The following is a 20,545-nucleotide window of genomic DNA, read 5'->3' on the forward strand; positions in this document are numbered from 1 at the left end:
CATTGGGAGGCAGAGATGGGGTGCTTGAATAGCTGCTCTGTTAGTCCCCACATGTTGCCCACCTCCCGCGGTGACAGAGGACAGGGGAGAGGGGGGCGGCCGCACCATAGTAAATATTTGCTGTTCTGCTTGTCAGGCAAGCAGTGTTGGAATGGAGCACCTCCAGCCTGTGCTGGAATACTGATGAGCTCATGAGGATGGAGGTCGCAGAGAGAGCAGCCATCCGCTCCGCATGGTCGCCTGCATCTCCATCGGCTCCTGCTGCTCGTCTTTCTGTCTGTCTATGTCAGTGTCTCACAGCACAGCGCTTCAATCACCTCTCCACAACCCCACATCTAGAGAAAATACACTTCATTTAGAAGGCCATAGGATTGGGTTGTTGTTATTGTTGTTCAGAGGTAGTTTCAAAATTTTCATGAGTTTTTTGTTTGATTGTTTGTTTTTGCTGCAGTAGTAGAGCTAAAAAAAGTGAAGGTGTTAAAGCACAAAGAATTTTTGAGAAATCATGGATAAATATCCCAGAATTCACTGAAATGTAACAATTGTGAGTTGTTAAAGACAAGGTTCCCATGGTCATGGAAAATGGAATTTTAAAATTGTGTTTTCCAGGCCTGGGAAAGTCATGGAAATGAATAAAATCTTGAATGTCAGGGGAAGTTATTACATTTCTTTAATGAAAATAGATTTCTCTAGTTATGCTCTGCTCTAAAATATTTCATGGGTGAAATATTGCTCTTGGTTAGAGTAAAATTTGCTTGCAAGCCATAGTGATGTCTGATTTGTGGGAATCCTTCTTTTCAGTGAATAAATCTAACTCAGTCTGAATGATTCATCAGCGAATCAGTCTGAATTTAAGTGATTTTTAAAAATCCTTGTCCAGTAATCACAAACAACCTGAAAGGTTACCAAAAAAGTCCTTCTGTTGTCATTTACTCACCCTCATGCAATTCCAAACCTGTATGACTTTCTGTCTTCAGTGGAACTCAGAATTAGAAATATTGAAGAATATGATGGTCTCTTCTTCCACACATTTACGAATAAGGACTATGGCTTTCAAAAAGTATGCAAAAGCACCATAAAAATAATTTTAAAAAAAGTCTTCCAAGTCTTCTGAAGACATACGATAGCTTTGTGTGAGGAACAGACTAAAATTTAAGGCAGAGATTAATTCCATTGAAGAAATAAATCATACATGTTTGGAACAACATGGTAGTGTGTAAATAATGACAGAATTTTCACTTTTTGGAGAACTTTCCTTTAAGTGAAGGCTGAATGCATTGTTGACTTGTTTCTGCCTTTAGGTATTTTGCTATGGGGCATCCTGTGTCGGCCCACATCTACTTCCTGTCTGATGAGTTCCAGGGTTACCTTGTCAGGCATCACGCCACCAACCTGGCAACCAGCAAACTGGAAACCCTGGAGACCTGGGTCATGCCCAAGCAGTTCTTCAAGTTCACCAGTCCACCCAATACTTTCAACCGACTACAGTTTGCAGAGGTAAGAAAACTCATGGTAGTCTCTCAGTATTGATATATATATATATACAGTACTGTGCAAAAGTTTTAGGCACTTGTGAAAAATGTTGCATAGTGAGGATGTCTTCAAAAATAATGACCACTTAATGTCATACAAAGTCCAGTAAACATAAAAAAGCTAAATCAATATACGGTGTGACCACCTTTGCCTTTAAAACAGCACCAGTTCTCCTAGGTACACCTGGATACAGTTTTCTTGGTTGTTGGCAGATAGGATGTTCCAAGCTTCTTGGAGAATTCGCCACAGTTCTTCTATCTATTTAGTCTCAATTGTTTCTGTCTCTTTATGTAATCTTAGACTGACTCGATGTTCAGTGGGGGTTTTTGTGGGGGCCATGACATCTGTTGCAGAGTTCCCTGTTCTTCTATTCTGATCATTTCTATTTGCAGAAGTAATGTTTGGGAGTCTGACATTTATATTTCCTATTGACACACTAAAGCTGAAGATATAAATAACCATCTTAAGACAAATGCTTTTGTGAAACATCTTTTGCACAGTACTGTGTGTATGTGTGTGTGTGTATATATATATATATATATATATATATATATATATATATATATATATATATATATATATATATACACTACCGGTCAAAAGTTTTGAAACACTTACTCATTCTTTATTATAATTTTTTTTTTTTCTTCTTCTTTTTTTTACATTTTAGAATAATAGTAAAGTCATCAAAACTATGGAATAACATAAATGTAACTATGGGAATTATGTTGTGACTAAACAAAATCCAAAATAAATCAGAACTGTGTTATATTTTAGCATCTTCAAACTAGTCTGCCTTTGCCTAGAATTTGCAGACATGTACTCTTGACATTTTCTCAACCAACTTTTGAGGTATCACCCTGGGATGCTTTTTAAACAGTATTGAAGGAGTTCCCATCTATATGCTGGGCACTTATTGGCTGTTTTTCTTTATTATTTGGTCCAAGTCATCAATTAAAAAAAAAAAAAAAAAATTGATATTACATTTTAGTTTTATAATGAAATAAATTAATATGTTGGCACAATTATATTTTTGTCTACAAAACTGATTTCAAACATTAGTAGTTAGTAGCTGATGTGTTGCACATTAATGTGTCTTCTGTTGGTCATTTTATTAGCAGAAACTGTCAACCCACAGATTTTTATAACTGAAAGTTTTAGGACAGTGCTTATTTTGTTCTGGCCCACTGCAGTAAAACGTCTTGGCAGTATATAGTGCAAAATTTCCCCCACAGTGCCTTCAGAATGTATGCATTGCTTAGAAAATTGACCTCAGAATATTACTGGCAATCTTACACTGCTGCACATTGTGCTTGACATACTCAGTTAAGTAACCAATAATTCAGATGTTCTTCATTGATTTAGCTGTCAGGCAGCACCATACCTGTCATCTTGCCCTTTGGCGTAATCAGTGATTTGTCTGCCACAAGTATGGGGGATAAAATAATGACTTCACGCTGAACTGCCCTCAGTTTATCTGAGCCAAGGGTACATGTTCGCTTTCAGACACTAGTTTGATGTGGGTAAATGACTTTGATCAGGATATGAAGATCTCTTGATGGATAATAAGAAATAAAATTGGCTTTAGCAAGTTAAACAAAATTACTCTCCAGTTGACTGGTCATTTTATTAGGAAATGCAATATGACATGGTTGAAGTTGAATTGTATGAATGATATTCTGCTGATGTAAGTGATGTGCATAATTCCTACTAGAAAATGTTGTGCCGGTAATGTGTCTGGTAATGATGCATTTTGCTGGACAAACGGGAAAAAATATATTTTGTGCTGTGGTGGACTTTGCGCAGTTGCATTTAACATAGCATTTCTAGTAATTGGGGGCCTGTGTAGCTCAATGAGTATTGACAATGACTACCACCCCTGGAGTCGCGAGTTCGAATCCAGGGTGTGCTGAGTGACTCCAGCCAGGTCTCCTAAGCAACCAAATTGGCCCGGTTGCTAAGGAGGGTAGAGTCACATGGGGTAACCTCCTTGTGGTCGTGATTAGTGGTTCTCGTTCTCAATGGGGCACATGGTAAGTTGTGTGTGGATCACAGAGAGTAGCATGAGCCTCCACATGCTGTGAGTCCCGCGGTGTCATGCACATGATAAATGCACGGATTGACTGTCTCAGAAGCAGAGGCAACTGAGATTTGTCCTCCACCACCCGGATTGAGGTGAGTAACTGCGCCACCACGAGGACCTAGTAAGCAGTGGGAATTGGGTATTCCAAATTGGGGAGAAAAAGGGGATTAAAAAAAACAAAACAAAAAAAAAAAACACATTTCCAGTAATTTACCGAATTTTTATAATGTGGATGGATCATTCCAAATAGTGTCCATTGTTTTCACAGATTAAAACAAGAAAATATTTAAACATATGGCACCAGTTTTCATTTTAACCATCTTTACATGGCATTCATTGTTTGACATTGAAGCGCAGGTCTTCTTTTTTTATTTTTATTTTTTGTATTTTATTATGATTTATTTGCATACAAAAATGAAACACAAGCAGATTTAAAGATAATACAAAATAAAAAAAAGGCCAAAAGGGCTTACACAAAGTACTTTCCCACAAATCAAAGTTTGAAATCAATGAAGTTCTTATTTTATAAAGAAAGTAAGGAACAATAAAAAGAAAAAAGATAAATAATAGAAAAAAAAACAAGAAAATATAAAGGTAAGGAAAGAAGTCAAAAAGAAATCATACCAATCAAACAAAGAAATTAGTTTTGATATTGATGAAGAGTTATTGTGAAAAAAACATTTTGAGCATTTTTTTATTTATTTATTTATTGTTTTTTAAACAAATGGTGAATTGAAATTCAAAAAAGTACAGAGGCAAACAGTTCCAAAGAGACGGCCCTCTATATGAAATTGCAAATTGACCAAGAGATGTGACAATAAACAGAATAAAGGTTTCATAAACATTAAGAATTTCTCCAATTCTTAACATTAAGAATGTATGTCTCCTACATCTGTAGAAAAGTCTAAAATATCTAGAATGCTTGACCTAGAATGTCTTACATTTTCTTCCTCCAAAACTCTGTGGCGACACATGTTTGGACTATTTCTCGCATTATACCACCAAAACGAAAATATGAGGAATGAAATTACGATTTGTTGTCATGTTTTGGTGATGGGTGCTGTTTCAGCGAGAGACAAAGATTGGCTCATTTCGTCTATGATGCTGCAGTTGATATGCTAAGAAAAAAATTGTTAGATAATCCCATTGTCATAGGGTCAAAATTATTTGTAATAAAAGATTGCAAAATAAAGTTCCATGGCCGGTAAGAAACATGTATGGTTGGTAAATTATCTCAATTCACCTGCCATTTGTAGGTGCCACAAAAAGTTCATTTTTAACCCTGCCTGTGCATAATTTTCCAAAAGCATTATAGGACCCAGTACCCATCCTTGGGGGACACCCATAGACAAGAGAGCAGGGCTGTAAAGTGCTTTAACCAACTACAGCTGGGTGTCAGGTTTCTTCCAACAAAACGATCAAATTGATTTGCTGTGTTTTACTGAGGTGCGGGCTCGGCCAGGGAGGGATATGGGACAGGTCAGCCGTAAAGAGAGCACTGCTGTCGGACACATGGCATCGATAGGAAATGTTGTATTCTCTGGGAGTGACCACAGGGTGTTAGCGTTTGACCACCCCTCCATCCCACAAGTCAAATTACTGTACTTCACTGTGGGAGCCTGAAACATTACACTGATAATTTGATGCAATTACACTCAGCTCAGCTGGTACTGGCAGTCCCAACACGTGCCATGTTTTTATTTTCCATGTGATCTTGCACTGTTCATTCAGCAGTATTTGCCTCTTTGTGCTTCTCTTAGGGAGATCTCAGTATGTACAGAGATGAGGCATCCTGAAACTGTGGTTTCTTAAGGGATTGAATTTCAAGGATACAGAAAGTTTGTTCAGCTTCTACAGCAGTGAGAGTCAGTGCAGTCAGTGTCTCAAGGGTGTGAACTGACACATCTCTGCATCAAGAATGACTCAGAGCCTCCAGGACTATGTTCTCTTTCACTCCCCATGTCCAAATATGCATACTTCCCTACTAAATAGTAGAATGCCAAAGCAGTATGTCAATTGAGTAGTTTTTCCGGATCCTCATTATTCATAAAACTGTAGGTGAGAAATAGCCGGATGACTTGGATCCAATGAGATTCTGATGTGTGCATCCACTGGACACTTAACTATCCCTACTACCCCACTTTACGATTCACTTTACTATAAATGCTGAATAAAAATAAATGACAGAGAACTGCTAGTCAGATGGCTATTTTGAACTGTAAGTGCTACATAAACCAATACAGTTTATCCTCCTTGGAGTTAAATTGTGCTTATTTAACAAAACCAGAATAAAATATTTTCAAGGTTGTTGTTACTGTATCATATATTCGGGTCACGGGACAGTGCCCACAATAGTGGATGTAGTATGTCCAGGATTGTATCCATACTACTTACCTGCATACCTGAAGAATGAACTTTTTAAATGGCCGAGAACTATGTTTTTCAAGTGCAGTGCATACTGTCAGTTTGCAACGGACGGACGAAGCTACTTTCCTTCTCATACTAATTCTATTTTTTTCTTTTCTTACTAGCTACTTTTACATGCAGCCTAATAATTTGTTAAAAATCTGGGGCCGGATTCAATGTTCATAAGAAAAAAAACTAGGAATGTTCTTAAGAATGTTCCTAAGTGCAATACTCGAAAAAATTAAATTCTCAAATATTTTCTAAAGAAGGTCTTCATTTTTTTTTCAAGAATAAAATTACAGACTTTGACATAGTTTGCTTATACTAGCCTGCTAATGAGGTTGCCTTCAACACTGGTAAATCGTAACGATAAATGTATATATCTATTCAACTTTTTTCTTTTTTTTCTTTTTTTTTTTTTTTTGTTGGTAAAATGTTGTTGTAGAACTGTATATGTTGCTAGGAAATATAATGTTGTAATGCTTAGAATATGTGACCCTCTCCATTATTTTGAGTTGCTTTGACCCAAAAACACATTTTGAGTTTATGCACTAAAGTAAAAAGGACAGTCTCAGCTTTCTAATGATTGCATTTTTTTTTGTTATGGACTCTTAAGATCGCAGACAGAGAGTGCGCTATGCAGTGCATCTGTTTGAATTGACTAGCATGATTCTCACCAAATTAAGATGCTTCAAAACAACAGTTCTTTTTTTAATTCTGTGAGAACACTGACATGGTTTGAAAGCTGAAAATAAAAATAACATGAAACACAAAACAGTCAAAAACGTGTTTTGGTCAAAAATCACATTTCTACATAAACAGCCCATTGCGACTTCCGACTCTACATGATAAAAAACGTTTTTTCAGGAATACACTTTTTTTTTTTTTTCTTAAGTTAGAAATTAGGAAGAAAGTTAGTTTAAGTTAGTTAGAAGTTTAAGTTAGAAAGTTAAAATGTTCTTACGAAAGCTTCATGAATCCGGCCCCAAACTGATGGTTCAGTTGAAATAAAAAGCAAAATAAACATCTCAATTGGAAAGAGACAATCTGATTGAGCTTGATCAAAATGAAATTTCCATGCGATTGACAAAGATCTTAAATAATCTGTCAAACAGAGGAATAATTTCCATGTAACGGCATGTACTATAAAAAGCTGAATCAGACATGGCGCACATGCATTGTACACACAGAATAACATTCTAGAGTAAACAAACAGGCGATGCCTATATCAAAAAGTTTATTAGCTCTTTTTACTGTACACAGAACTGCAGCCACCAAAGTGAGCATTTAAATTTCTCCTTCCATTTGCATACAAGTGGACAATCTTGTCCCCTTGTAATGTCTCTGGTTACATATAGACAGTACATTCAAAATCTGCAGTTGGATTAAATTAATTCGGATTGATGAAAATCTGTACACAAAGTGAGTGTTTCAGTGTTTCTGTCTCAAACTCTCTATCTTTGCTTTAGACTTTCTCAATTGTCAATTTAAAGGAGCAGACTCACTCACTCACTCACTTACCTTGCATTCACTTTCAGACAATTAAAGACCCCTATATCCCTCATCTTCATTTCTGTCTCCATAATGTCAGATTGGAACACACTGGGACGCCAAGGAAAGGATATTCCGGAACTTTGGGAATCTAATGGGACCCATGGATGAGCCTGTGGGAATGCAGAAGTGGGGGAAAGGATCAAATGTCACTGTGACTGTGGTGTGGATTGACCCCACCAACGTCATTGCTGCCACTTATGACATCCTGATCGACGCCAGTGCTGAATTCACACACTACAGGCCTCCTCTGAATCTGCCGCTGCGGCCGGGCATGTGGACCGTACGTGTGCTGCACCACTGGAGTCCCGTGGCAGAGACACGCTTTCTGATCACTCCCCTTACCCACCACAAGCACCTGCCAATACGCCAAGGTGAGAGTTTTACTGTGCACTGGTCTTGTACAATTTGCAGACTAATCATTCTTTGAACCGGTTCTTTTTAATGATTCATTTTAAACGCATTTGTTAGTTTACTTGTTAGTCACTTGCCTGTTAGTTACTTTGTTTGGGAGTGAAACTTTGAGGTGGGCAACATTCTGGAATCATAATGCAACATTTGATACAATCTAAGAAACTTGGTGATAAAAAGTAGCATTTAACAAAATGTTAATTTCCTTTTTTTTAAAAGAACGCATAAAATGACATACAGGGACTTTGGGGAATATGTCTGCGTAAAGACTCATATGAATCAATATATCCTTTTTTGAACTTTTGGGGGAAACTGGAAAGTGTTTGGGAAACCTGTTCGGAAACAGTCATTGCCGTTTCAGTTTGGTGCTGCTAGTTGCGTAGAAATTAAGCACTGTACCTTTAAAGTTCAGCACAAATATAAACAACAAACAGTGCTGTCTTTTCCTGATGCCTCTCATAGCTTAAGAAATTCAGAAATATATTTGGTCCAAACTGCCATCCTAGTTTAGTATATCACTTGAGAAAATACAGTTCAAAGCGTTCTGCGTTTCAAGCTTTGATTTAGGTGTTCTCGCCAGCTCGTGTATTTAAAGCAGATTGAGGAATGCTCCTTCCTCTAGATATAATGACTAATCCTTTTACATTTTGGGAACTGTTTTTGCACATCATAGCCTGGCACTACGGTACACTTTGTATTAAACTGCCTCAACCTTTTAAGTCATCCCACCCCCCACCCCCTGCTTTCAAAGGCACTTTCTGCCATCACGTCGAGCTTTGTGCCAGGGTCGCTTCATTGCCTATATATAGCCCCAGCTCACAGTCACGAATGAGTAATACACCAGCCTAGGTCACCTTTTATTCGAATAAACTCACAAAAGATTACTGTGCAGGACAGAAGGGGCTTTTGATAGGGATCTCTGGCCTATTTGAGGACATTTAGAGAGTAAGTGTGGTGGGCAGTCAAAAATGCGGCCATGCCAAGGCAAAATGCAGTAGCTACACATTTTGTCAAAATTGAGTCATGACCGAAAAATGTGTCTCTGAGAATTTGATATGTCCTGTGATAGATGGGTTTGGTTCAACTATGCTTAAATTCAAAGAAAATTTTGCGTGAAATTTGCTGTAACCACATTACAAAAAAAGGAAGAAAAAAAGACATTAAGTCTTTTAAGGAATTTTTACCCCATTACTAAAGAGTTTTGTCTTGTTTTAAGTATAAACCTCACAAAATGTTGAGATCTTTCTGAAATCAGGACTAAATACAGTATCTTGTCATTTTGCTTTTGACATTTTGACATTTGCATTTTTTCTTATTTTAAGGATGCTCAGAGAATTTTACTAGAAAATAAGACAAAGTATAGAATTTAGTATAGAATCTACACTAATAAAAAAAAAAAAAAGCTGGTATAGTTCAGCTGGTAGATTATGGCAACTGCAAGGTCATGATTTGATTACCACGGAGCTCACAAACTGTAAAATGTATTCCTTGAATGCAGTGTAAGTCGCTTTGGATAAAAGCATCTGCAAAATGTCTAAAAGTTAAAGGAATAGTTCACCCAAAAACGAAAGTTCTCCCTCATGCCATCCCAGATGTGTATTACTTTCTTTTTTTGTCTGCTGAACACAAATGAAGATTTTTAGAAAAATATCTCAGCTCTGTAGGTCCGTAGAATGCTAAATGAAAGGTTACCAAAATTTTGATGCTCAAAAAGCATATAAAGGCAACATAAAAGTGATCCATAAGACTCCAGTGGTTAAATCCATGTCTTCAGAAGTGATATGATAGGTGTGGGTGAAAAAGAGATAAATATTTAAGTCCTTTTTTACTATCAAACTCCACTTTGACGTCCACATTCTTCTTCCTTTGTTGTTGGCAATTCACATTCTTTGTGTATATCGCCACCTACTGGGCAGGAAGGCAAATTTATAGTATTTAAGGACTTAAATATTGATATATTTCTTACCCACACCTATTATATCGCTTCTGAAGATATGGATTTTACCACTGGAGTCGTATGGATTATTTTTATGATGCCTTTATGTCCTTTTGGGAGCTTCAAAGTTCTGGCCGCCATTCACTTGCATTGACTGGACCTACAGAGCAGAAATATTCTTCTAAAAATCTTCATTTGTGTTCTGCAGAAGAAAGTCATACACATCTAGGATGGCCTGAGGGAGAGGGAGTAAATGATGGAGAGAATTTTAATTTACTATCCCTTTAACTTTGAAGCCATTTTTTTCTAAAGTGTTTGCATAGTTACTGCATTTTGCCTTTGTAGGGCAGAATGGCTCTCTTATCTGTCCAAAACACTCTTAATGAGGGAGAGGTTGTGATTCCGTCTCAGTGTGTGTTGTGCAAATGGGCAGCTGATAAAAACATGCAGTTTACGGGACTGTCGTAAGATTAATGCCGACAGCAGGCTCAGAGTCCTCTAGCTCGCTGTGCCTCTGCACCCCAAGCTAATAAAAGTTTATGGAGTGTGTTTATGCAGCCCGGGTCAGGTGGCTCGCTGTAAGCATGGTGCTCGCCTGTCCACACACATGACACACACTTCCTGGCAGGCTGCATGCAGCGTGAAATGGAATTTTCTGGAAGGGAGGAGAGGGACTGGACAGGGCGAGGCGAGCAGACCTGGCGAGAGGGATCATGAAGAGACACAAGTGCCAGTATGAGAAGGGCAACTGGAAAAAGTGTGAGGAGCATCAGGAATTCACAGCTTTACCTCCAGGGTCGACACATACTCATCTCAGCTAAACGTGCTGTTTTAGCTGTCTGCTGTAGCTGCCATATTTATGGAAAAAGTGAAGCAGTCCAGACTGGTGTGAGAGTTTGTTTGTGAAGATATATTTAATCTTAAAATATTTGAACAGTTATAGATATTTTATGCCATTTGATAAAAAAGGCTTTGTGAAATCCCAGTTGTACTATTTAATATTATCACCCAAATTGATTACCACAAAATTTTATTTAAAGGAACAGTTCTCCCAAAAATGAAAATTTACTGATAATTTACTCACCCTCAGGCCATCCAAGATGTATCTAGTTTCTTTCTTCATCAAAACAGAATTTAAGACTTTTAGGATTTAATTTCAGGCCTCTCCTTTAAACAATGCAAGTGAATGTCCTCCATTTTTTGACGGTCCAAAATGCATATTTGGGGTGCATCAAAATAATCCACACGACTCCAGTCGACAAATAAAGTTTTTCTGAATGCAAACGATTGATTATTTTGAGAAACAAAACAATACTTATATACTTTTTAACTACAAATGTTCGCTTCCGTACATCTCTGTGATGTGCGCTCATGAGAGGGATGACGTAAGCTCGTTGGTAAGGTCACGCGTCACGTGGAGGAGGAGTCAGGAAGCGCGTCATTGTTTACAAGAGAAACTTGTGCCATTTACAAACCAAAACAGCCCAAAACAATTTCAAAACAATATAAAGTCGTGTGGATTATTTTGATGCACCCTAAATATGCATTTTGGACTGTCAAAAAACATTCACATGCATTGTTTAAAGGAGGAGGCCTGAAATGAAATCCTAAAAGTCTTAAATTCTGTTTTGATGAAGAAAGAAACTCAGATACATCTTGGATGGCCTGAGGGTGAGTAAATTATCAGCAAATTTTCATTTTTGGGTGAACTATTCCTTTAACCCCCTGAGACCCCCGTGTGACTGCTGTGTGCATTTTCCATTTCCCTTTTTGATTTGTAACCAGTAGCAGCTAAAAAACAAGCAAAAAAAGCAAATAGCAAATAGTTTTCCTAAAAATTTATGTCCACATATGTGGACAGCGGGACAAAGTTGTGAAATTTTAAGTAATACCAAGCTATGGAAATTCTATAGATTTTTTTCATCAAATATTTTATTATGTGTCCAAGAGTGTTGGTTATTCATGTTTTTGAGATGTTATAGACATTACAGCTGATTTTCTATAAAGCTGAATAAATAATTCTGATTAAAAGTAGTGGCCAGCATCATCAAATCACAGCCAACCATGTTAAAATTATGTTCTATGAATCTATGTACTGATTATCATTGTCCCATGTCTGCCAAACATGTTGAGTGGTCCAAAAATCATCTGCAGTTTGAAACTAAACTTTTGGTCTGATATTAGGAGTGAATGCACTTAGCTGCATAGATAGCTCTAGGATGCACCCTTGCTCCTGATTTAGTGAATGACTTAACCTCCAGTGTGCTGTCTGTCTTCACTGGTCTCAGAACAGTTCAAAATGCACCTTATTTTCATCCTAACTCCATATAAAGCCTCTGAAAGCAACTTTTTTTCAGCTTTTGCATGAATACATTTATTCTCAATGTGAAAATGCATTGTAAATATAAAGGAATGTATTTACTAATGTTAATGAATAGAACCGAATTGTACAGTGATAACAAAATGTATATTAAAATGAAGCTAAATGACCCACAGATGTGTTATAGTTTTAAAAATAACTAACATGAGGGGGCCTGGGTAGCTCAGTGAGTAAAGATGCTGACTACCACACCTGGAGTCACGAGGTTGAATCCAGGGCGTGCTGAGTGACTCCAGCCAGGTCTCCTAAGCACCCAATTGGCCTGGTTGCTAGGGAGGGTAGAGTCACATGGTATAACCTCCTCGTGGTCGCCATAATGTGGTTTGCTCTTGATGGGGCGCGTGGTGAGTTGTGCGTGGATGCTGCTGAGAATAGCGTGAAGCCTCCACACGTGCTTTGTCTCCGCGGTAACGCACTCAACAATTGACAGTCTCAGACGTGGAGGCAACTGAGATTCGTCCTCCGCCACCCGGATTGAGGTGTAGAGTCACTACGCCACCACGAGGACTTAGAGCGCATTGGGAATTGGGCAATGCAAATTGGGGAGAAAAAGGGGAGAAAAATAAAAATAAATAAATAACATGTTTTTTTTTTCAACTTTTGAGAGAAAATGGTCCCATATGTGGACTTCATGTTTGTCAGTGCGAAAAAATTAATGGATTTTTTTTAAAGAAGCCTATCAAACGAAACACGAGATGCTACTCTTTACAACCAAACAGGTTTCAATCAAAAAACTTAAAGAGGTTTCTTACCAGAGGCACTTTTGTTGGCGCTGCAACAGTAGGAGCACTTCCTGGAAATCAAAGTCATGCTGCTGTGACACATTACATGGTGCGTCAGAAGTTTAACCCTTAAATGACAGTGTAGAGTCTTGTGAACAGTATTCAGCTGGTTTTAATTAATTTAAATTATGCGTTGCATATAGCGAAGCCAAAATACAACATCCACACATGTGGACGCAGGGTCGCACAATTTGCCCCTTTTGTTTATTTAACAAAAAGCAAAATAGCAGTTACAGTAAGGCACTCACAACGGAAGTGAATGAGGCATGAACATCAACATGAAAATACAGTGTTTTAAAAGTAAAGCCACAAGATGGAAACATTATACCCGCTTACGTTGTTTTATTTTGATGAGATCGCTTACTAACCGCAACTGTGTAAAGCTAAATCCAGTATTACAACTTCGTTGTTATGAGAATGGAATGGCAGTAAACCCTGTAGTCTGGTAAACACTGTAACACTGGTAAATCACTGATTTTATTACTCAAAAATCATGTTAATGCATATAATGTTTACATCTTGAGGCTATGCTTTTGAAACCATGTGTAATTTAAACATTTATGGACTGGCCCCATTCACTTCCATTTTAAGTGCCTTAATGTAACCCTGATTTTTGCTTTATTTTTTGTTTTTTATTATTTTAAAAAAAAGGGATGAGTTAAAAAGATTTGTGGCAATCAACATTATGCCACACATGCTGTTCATTGAGCTTAACTTGTATTGACCCTGGAACATTTCTTTAAAAAAGCTTTTGCATCCTAATGAATAAAACAACCTTCTTTTTCTTCTTTCTAACAGAGGATGCTTTGAGAATGCACAACGGTCCGGCCAAGAACAGATACATGGAGCAGAGTTTCCATGGCCTGAACCCCATACTTAATATCCCGGTCCATCTGGGCCAGGTGGAGGCTGCAGAGCACAACGCAGGGCTCACAGGGGCCGAACTGGAGCACTGGGTGGACAGTCTAGTGGGCGAGGTGTGGTCAGCTGTGGACGTGTGCTCCACAGGCCCCAGTGGCTGTCCAGTTATGCAGACTTGCAGGGAAACAGCATGGAGCTCCCTAAGCCCTGACCCAAAGTCCCAGCTAGGCCCACCCAGAGCCAACGGACGAATCAGGTAGCAGCATTCGCTGCTCTGAAGACTTGCCTTCTTTTACAGCATTTTTTAGGTCATTTTTTATTTATTTTCCAGCATCGCTCGTGAATATGAGCAAAATGCCCCATTGTCCAACACAAGGCCAAGTGTGTGCTGGGAAGTTTTTGCAAATTATAAATGTGCACCTTCTGGCTATTTTAAACTCTGTGTGCTCTAGTGATGCGAATGCTGTCACGCTTCTCTATTTTATTTATTTTGGTTACTGTGATTGAATCTTTGTTAAGTGAACGCAGCAGATGATGCTGCTGATGAATGCTGGAATTGGGATATTAAGCACAGAACGGACTTTAACGCTGGTTGAAAGACCAAAAGGTATGTTTGTGTAGTATGCCTCTGTATTTGAAAACACAATCACTTATATCTACCTTAAATATAGAATCAGTGTTTTTCAACCTATACCTTATTACAGTGTTTCTTAACTGGTTTTGCTTAAAACCCAGATTTTACATTGGAAATCAAGCAGTGATGTGTATTTAATGTAGTCTGGATCATGTAATCTTTTACCTCACAGTTTGTTTTTTGTTTTTAGGTTTTGGAGAATGTTGCAATACCTGTCCATGTTGGCATATGCCTAATTTGGCTAGCTTAAACAAAGTGACATATGAATTTGCACCAAAATTCTGTAAATTGTGATTGGAAGCACAGCCTTTGATGTCAACAACAAAAGACATGCAAAGAATTTTCACCTTTAGTTACATTATTTGCATTAAGCACTGGTTTTGTTTTTTATCCTGACCTTATCAGTACAGATCAACCCTGCTAAAAAGACCGGCTTATCCAGCGTGCAGTTCCCATGCTGGTCTAGGTTGGTTAATGTTGGCTAGTGCAATTCTGATAAAGCTGGTTAAGCTAGTTGAAAACCAAAACACAACATAAGCTGGTGACCAGCAATGCTGGTCTTTACAGCAGGAAAATGTGTCACAATCGCCTATTGAGAACTACTGCCTTATTACAACCATTATTTTAGATCATATATAATTGTCTTGAGCCCAACATTGCAGGTTTCAGAAGTTTTGGAAAAAATACTTAGCTTTGTCAGCCTTTCACTGGATTGAATGCAGTCAAGTAGGCAATTAAAGTCTGTAAACCCCCTTAAAAAGTCTCCTTGTTTAAAATGAAAAACTTGCAGGAACTTTGTAATAAGTTATGGTTGAAAAACATCTGCTTTGAATTAATTTTGAGCTTTTGACAAGTAGAGGAGGTCCGGGCCACATTGCCACAATTCTTTAAGCAAGAGAGTCTGGAGTAGCATGTGCTCTCAAGTCAGAGACTCTCTGAAGTGGCAAATTATTGACGTTTTCCCAAATGAGCGTGCTGGCAATCTGAGTTCTGTCTGTATGCTGTTCCCCTGCAGGCTGCCAAAACTTGAAATGGTAGGTGCCAGCTGTGCTGGCACACTGAGGAAAATATGGAATTTCTCCGCTTTTTTATTGTTTTGTAGTTTTTTCCTTTTCCCCTAAACAGAGGAACGGTTGAGGGTCGTAAGCTGGCTATTTATTCATGTGTTTATATTAATGAAATATTTTTTTTAGTCAATGACTAATGTCTATATGCTGTTTTTTGCAGCTCATTCAATACCTTTTGTAAACAAGCTGCCTTTATTTACAAAGGCGATCATCCCAACCATTTTATTATAAACACAAGATGCGCTACTAATATGGGCGTTAGTAAAGACCCTTTCCGCCCCTCCACCTGAAGTCCAGCTGTTCACTTCATAAATGTTGAGCTCATCGAGAAACTAGCTGGATGAATGATCTTAAATGACCTCAAAAACTGAGATTCCAGTCATGCTGCTTGCCATTTCTGTAGTCTTTTTCTACAAGCCAATGTTTGGTACTTTTATCATGTTTCCTTTAAATATTTTTTTGTGTGAACAAAGTAGGACATGAGCTGGACTGGTTGGTAGCATCCACACCATGTCGACACTGGTTCCAAAAGTTCCTGAGCTCAGTACCTTGGAGGAGGCCTCAACTGAGTTACGTTTTCCAGAATGGGCTGTCCGGATTACTCGCACCCATAATAATTATAGGGTAGACTCTCGGATCTGACTGTTGTGATGTATTTTTAATGGGGAAGTTCACTTTTTTTAGTGATTGCAAGCTTGCTGGACTATGACGTTTGCGTTTGACCAACATGTTCTCCATTTTTACAAACCTTTTATGTTTTACATTGAAAATGTATGACTCCATATTTAAACTGGGCTGGTGTGGTTTGTTGCACTCTCTCGTTTGAGGAGCACATCTCCTCTGGGACTGTGTAACCCTGGCCTGGTCATTATTTTCAGATTGTTATCTGGTCCTCAGAGATTTGGTGTCCAGCCCAGGGTGCACCAACAGTGAAATGTCATTGTCGTCATGTGATCCAAAGGAGGCTGTGACCTGAAATTTTTAAATAAAGCGCTCTCATCATTCATCTGTTCCCAGCGGTGTGCAAAATGGGAATGCATTGTTATTTAAATTTTTTAATAGAGTGTCTAATGCTTGTCTAAGTGGTGTTACATCAGTACTGTACATGTGTGAAAGTGCAAATTATTTGATATTCTTAAAAAGAGAGAGAAATTATATAAATGTATCTATTCACTTATGTCTCATTGACTTCTGACTTAAGATCTTGGCTTGTTGATAAGCAAGGATTCAGCCACTGTATAGTTGAATTTTTACTCAAATTTTAAGAAACATCTTATGCTTAAAGGTGAAGTGTGTAATTTTTCAATGTTAAAATACTTCCTTCAATCCCAGTTTAGTGTACAGAGAGATGATAAGCCATTCATAGGTTTGCCTCCCAATGGGCCATGTTTAAAGTAATGTTCCGGGTTCAATACAAGTTTAGCTCAATCGACAGCATTTGTAGCATAATATTGATTACCGAAAAAAAGCTAACATCTGGCTTAATGGAAGTGAATGGGGGCCATTTTTTATGTTAAAATACTCACTGTTTCAAAAGTATAGCCATAAGACATAAAGGATATGAGTATTTTAGTATGATAACACCTCACTTTCATTGTCCCCATTCACTTCCATTGTAAGTGCCTCACTGTAACCTCGATTTTTTTAAAAGGAGGGACGAGTCAGAATATATTTTTGTGGTAATCAGCATTATGCCACAAATTCTGTTGATTGAGCTTAACTTGTATTGAACCTGGAACATTCCTTTAATAAAACGCGTTGAACGAATCTGTGAAGTTCTTCATATAACCATTCTTACGTAACTTGTTGCATTCAATTAAATATTTACATTAGAATGGATTTATGAACAACTTACACAGAAATGTATAAGTCTTTGGGGCGGGGCTCATTTCTATGCGTGGATACCTGTTTGAAAACGGTAATTATTTTATCATTTTCGCTTTTTAATGGTGCCGAAATGACACACTTCACATTTAAGGTGATCAGTGCAGTAGGCGGATCAAACCTCTGTCACAAGTACATGAACATACCTCTTTATTTCACATTGCTTACAATTTCATATGTCACATTAAAAAGATATTTATTACATCTTGACAAACATCTTATTACATTACATCACTCAGACATCTCTTATGTGCTATAGCTATTTTGTTAGGAATGACAATGTAAAGTATTTTGTAATGAACAGATGTTCTCAAAGTATTGTAAATAACCTTAAGTAAAAAAAAAAAAAAAAAAAAAATCAAAGTGGATCAAGTCTTGGTGTGGTGTTGAGTGGCACTGTAAATTCTCAAGTGAAAATATGGAGAGTTTGTGAAGGGCTGTACTAGTCTGAGTGTGTGGTTTGGTTTCAGCTCTAAATGAAATTTTTTTGCCTTTCAGAGAATCTCATGCCAGATTGTCATTATCTGTGCTGGAATGTTTTGTTGAGCAACTGTTGCACAATTTATTTAAAGCACCCTTGATCTCTCCAGTGGGAGAGGACCTCTGTGCCTTAGCTGTTGTCCTGGATCTCCCAACCTTCTGTCTGTAAACATCAAACATGTCATCTCTGTATCTTTTCATTTCTCCACAAAACCAAAAAACTGCTGTTGTAAATGTCTTCTGTATAAATGTTCCTTTGGTTTTGTTCTTCTTTTCTTCATATGGAATCGTTGAATAAAATCTCCTTTGTCATCTCATTTCTGCTCATCAGATAAGGTGGTTGAATATCACATCACAAACACGATACTGCCCTACAAAGCTAAAAAAACAGTAACTACAATGGAAGGGAAATCGAAAGAAATGTAACCATTCTGGTTCCTTTACAGTTCCATTAATGATTATTTTAGTACTTTTGAGAAACAAATATTTGGAAATAAGAAATGTAATACATTTGTATTTACTGCACTCAGCAGTCTGTTACAAAATTATGAGATCATTTTAGATTTTAATAGAATATATTCTTGCAAAAAGTGTTAACACAGACTTTGTAGCTAAGGTATTTTATTCATTTGTATAAAATACCTCAAAACTTGTAATGTGCATTTTTAAAGCTGTAACCTCCCACCCGCTTTACTTAAGGTTATTTAAAGCTGTTTAAAGTAAGTCATTCATAGGTTAAATTTCTTGAAAATTATTAAGCTCTGTCTTTGTGGCACTGAAAATACCTGTTTGTTTAGAGTGACCCATCTCAAGAGAGACAAAAACATTATTAATTTCAAGTCAGATATAACAACATTAATGATTTGCAGTTCAGTACGGATTTGATTTACTAAAAAGAACAGGCTGATAAAAGTCATTCATTCGGTAGGAAGCGCGGTATGTTTCACACTGTAGATTTAAAAGAACCGACTCAAGAATAATTTGTTCAGGAATCGGACTACACTGGTCGTGCTGTATGTTTTGCGCTGTAGATTCAAAAGAAATGGCTCATAACAGCCATTAGTTCTGGAATCAGACTACACTGGTCACGCTGTGTGTTTCACACTGCTGATTCACTAGCAGTGTTGCCAAGCTGCTGAGTGGAAGCAAGAAACACTGTCAAGGTACTTTTTAATGGTGTCCCGTCCGAATTGGTGGAAGAATGCACATTCAAGAACCATTAACTGAACCGAAGGTCATGAAAATCATTTGGTTCTTGAATTCCGATTCTTATAAGTTGGTTCCTTACTCTAATAAACACATTTTGTCAAAACTGAGTTATAACCGAAATCGGGTCTCTTAGACTATGATCTGTCCTGTGACAGATCCGCCATTTAACTGTTGTGTAGTTACTGCGTTTTGGATTTGTAAAGCAGTATAGGCAGGAAAGCCATCATTTGTGAGGTATCTACCTCTGACACAGTCACATTAGCAGTATACAAAGCAGCTCACATGTGACGCGCTGCGCCTTAATGCTTATACAAACCTCCCGACACACCAGTTAAGATGAGAATCTGAGGGAATGTTGGTGCTGCGGGTGGGATCTGTTCTCTCTCTCCCTAAAGCTGTGTGTGGTCCCCTGAGGCTGATTCCAGGACTCCCGCATCCCTCTATCCAGGATCAAAGAGCCACTTTTAGCCCGTCGATCTTGTGCTGCTTCAACCGACTTACTGAATAGGAAAAAGATGGTCTAATTAAGCGCTAGAGCGGCATGCACCTGTCTCACCTGCAGCATGGAAACAGCTGCTCTCTTCTTAGTCACATCTGTCTGTCACTGCTCTGACGATGTATACTGACAAAATTCTGCAGGGCTAAATTGTTACTGATACGGGCACTTAATTGTTGCCATGCCACCTCACATTTACAGCCTTGCTATCATACCTTAGGACAAGTTCATGCTTTTTTAACCAATCCTTACCATTTTTAATGCAGACAGCAAGATAATTCAGTGACGAATCACTATATCTCTAGAAAACAATGCCATGCAAGCAAACTGCTTTAAACTTTAAGAACTGAAGGACCATCTTCTAATCTAGACAAATAGTTTTCAAACATATTTAGATGGTAGACCACTTCAACAGTAGAACAAAAATTGCAGACCACCTAAAAGACCAAATCTGGGGGAGACCACCAACTACCTCAAAACATTAACCTTTAGTTTTGAGTAATGTACAAATTATCCATTGTCCACATCCACACTGATCCATTTTGGTTTTTGCATTTTGTTTCCTAACGTCATCACTTTCCAAGGTATGCGGTAATGGAGAACGTTTTGGAAGTACTCCTTTTTCGCTGGAGGCAAATGACGTTCTAGTGTGAATGAAAGGCATTGTTGTAGCAATGCATTTTCTAGTATGAAAATATTAGTGTAGACATGGCCTTAGTTTATACCCTATCCACCTTATTTTGCAACGTGGAAGTAAGAAAGCTGTTGTGTTTCCAGCAAGTGTGACAGAGTTCCGCTGTCACTGACTGCAATGTAAATAACTAGAAAGATA

At 37.9% G+C, this 20,545-nt stretch overlaps 1 protein-coding gene across 1 annotated transcript in view; it reads left to right on the top strand.

Annotated features, from left to right (window-relative positions):
• Positions 1-18,490, top strand: part of xylt1 (xylosyltransferase I) — a 100,601-nt gene extending 82,111 nt beyond the window's left edge. The window contains exons 9-11 of the mRNA XM_051713840.1: positions 1,302-1,497; positions 7,614-7,947; positions 13,881-18,490. Coding sequence (XP_051569800.1) covers positions 1,302-1,497; positions 7,614-7,947; positions 13,881-14,203 — 853 coding nt within the window. The 3' untranslated portion in view covers positions 14,204-18,490. The remainder of the gene's footprint in view (positions 1-1,301; positions 1,498-7,613; positions 7,948-13,880) is intronic.
• The last annotated feature ends 2,055 nt before the right edge of the window (positions 18,491-20,545 follow it).

This window comes from Myxocyprinus asiaticus, chromosome 13, assembly GCF_019703515.2.
Source record: "Myxocyprinus asiaticus isolate MX2 ecotype Aquarium Trade chromosome 13, UBuf_Myxa_2, whole genome shotgun sequence".
NCBI classification, from domain to species: Eukaryota; Metazoa; Chordata; class Actinopteri; order Cypriniformes; family Catostomidae; genus Myxocyprinus; species Myxocyprinus asiaticus.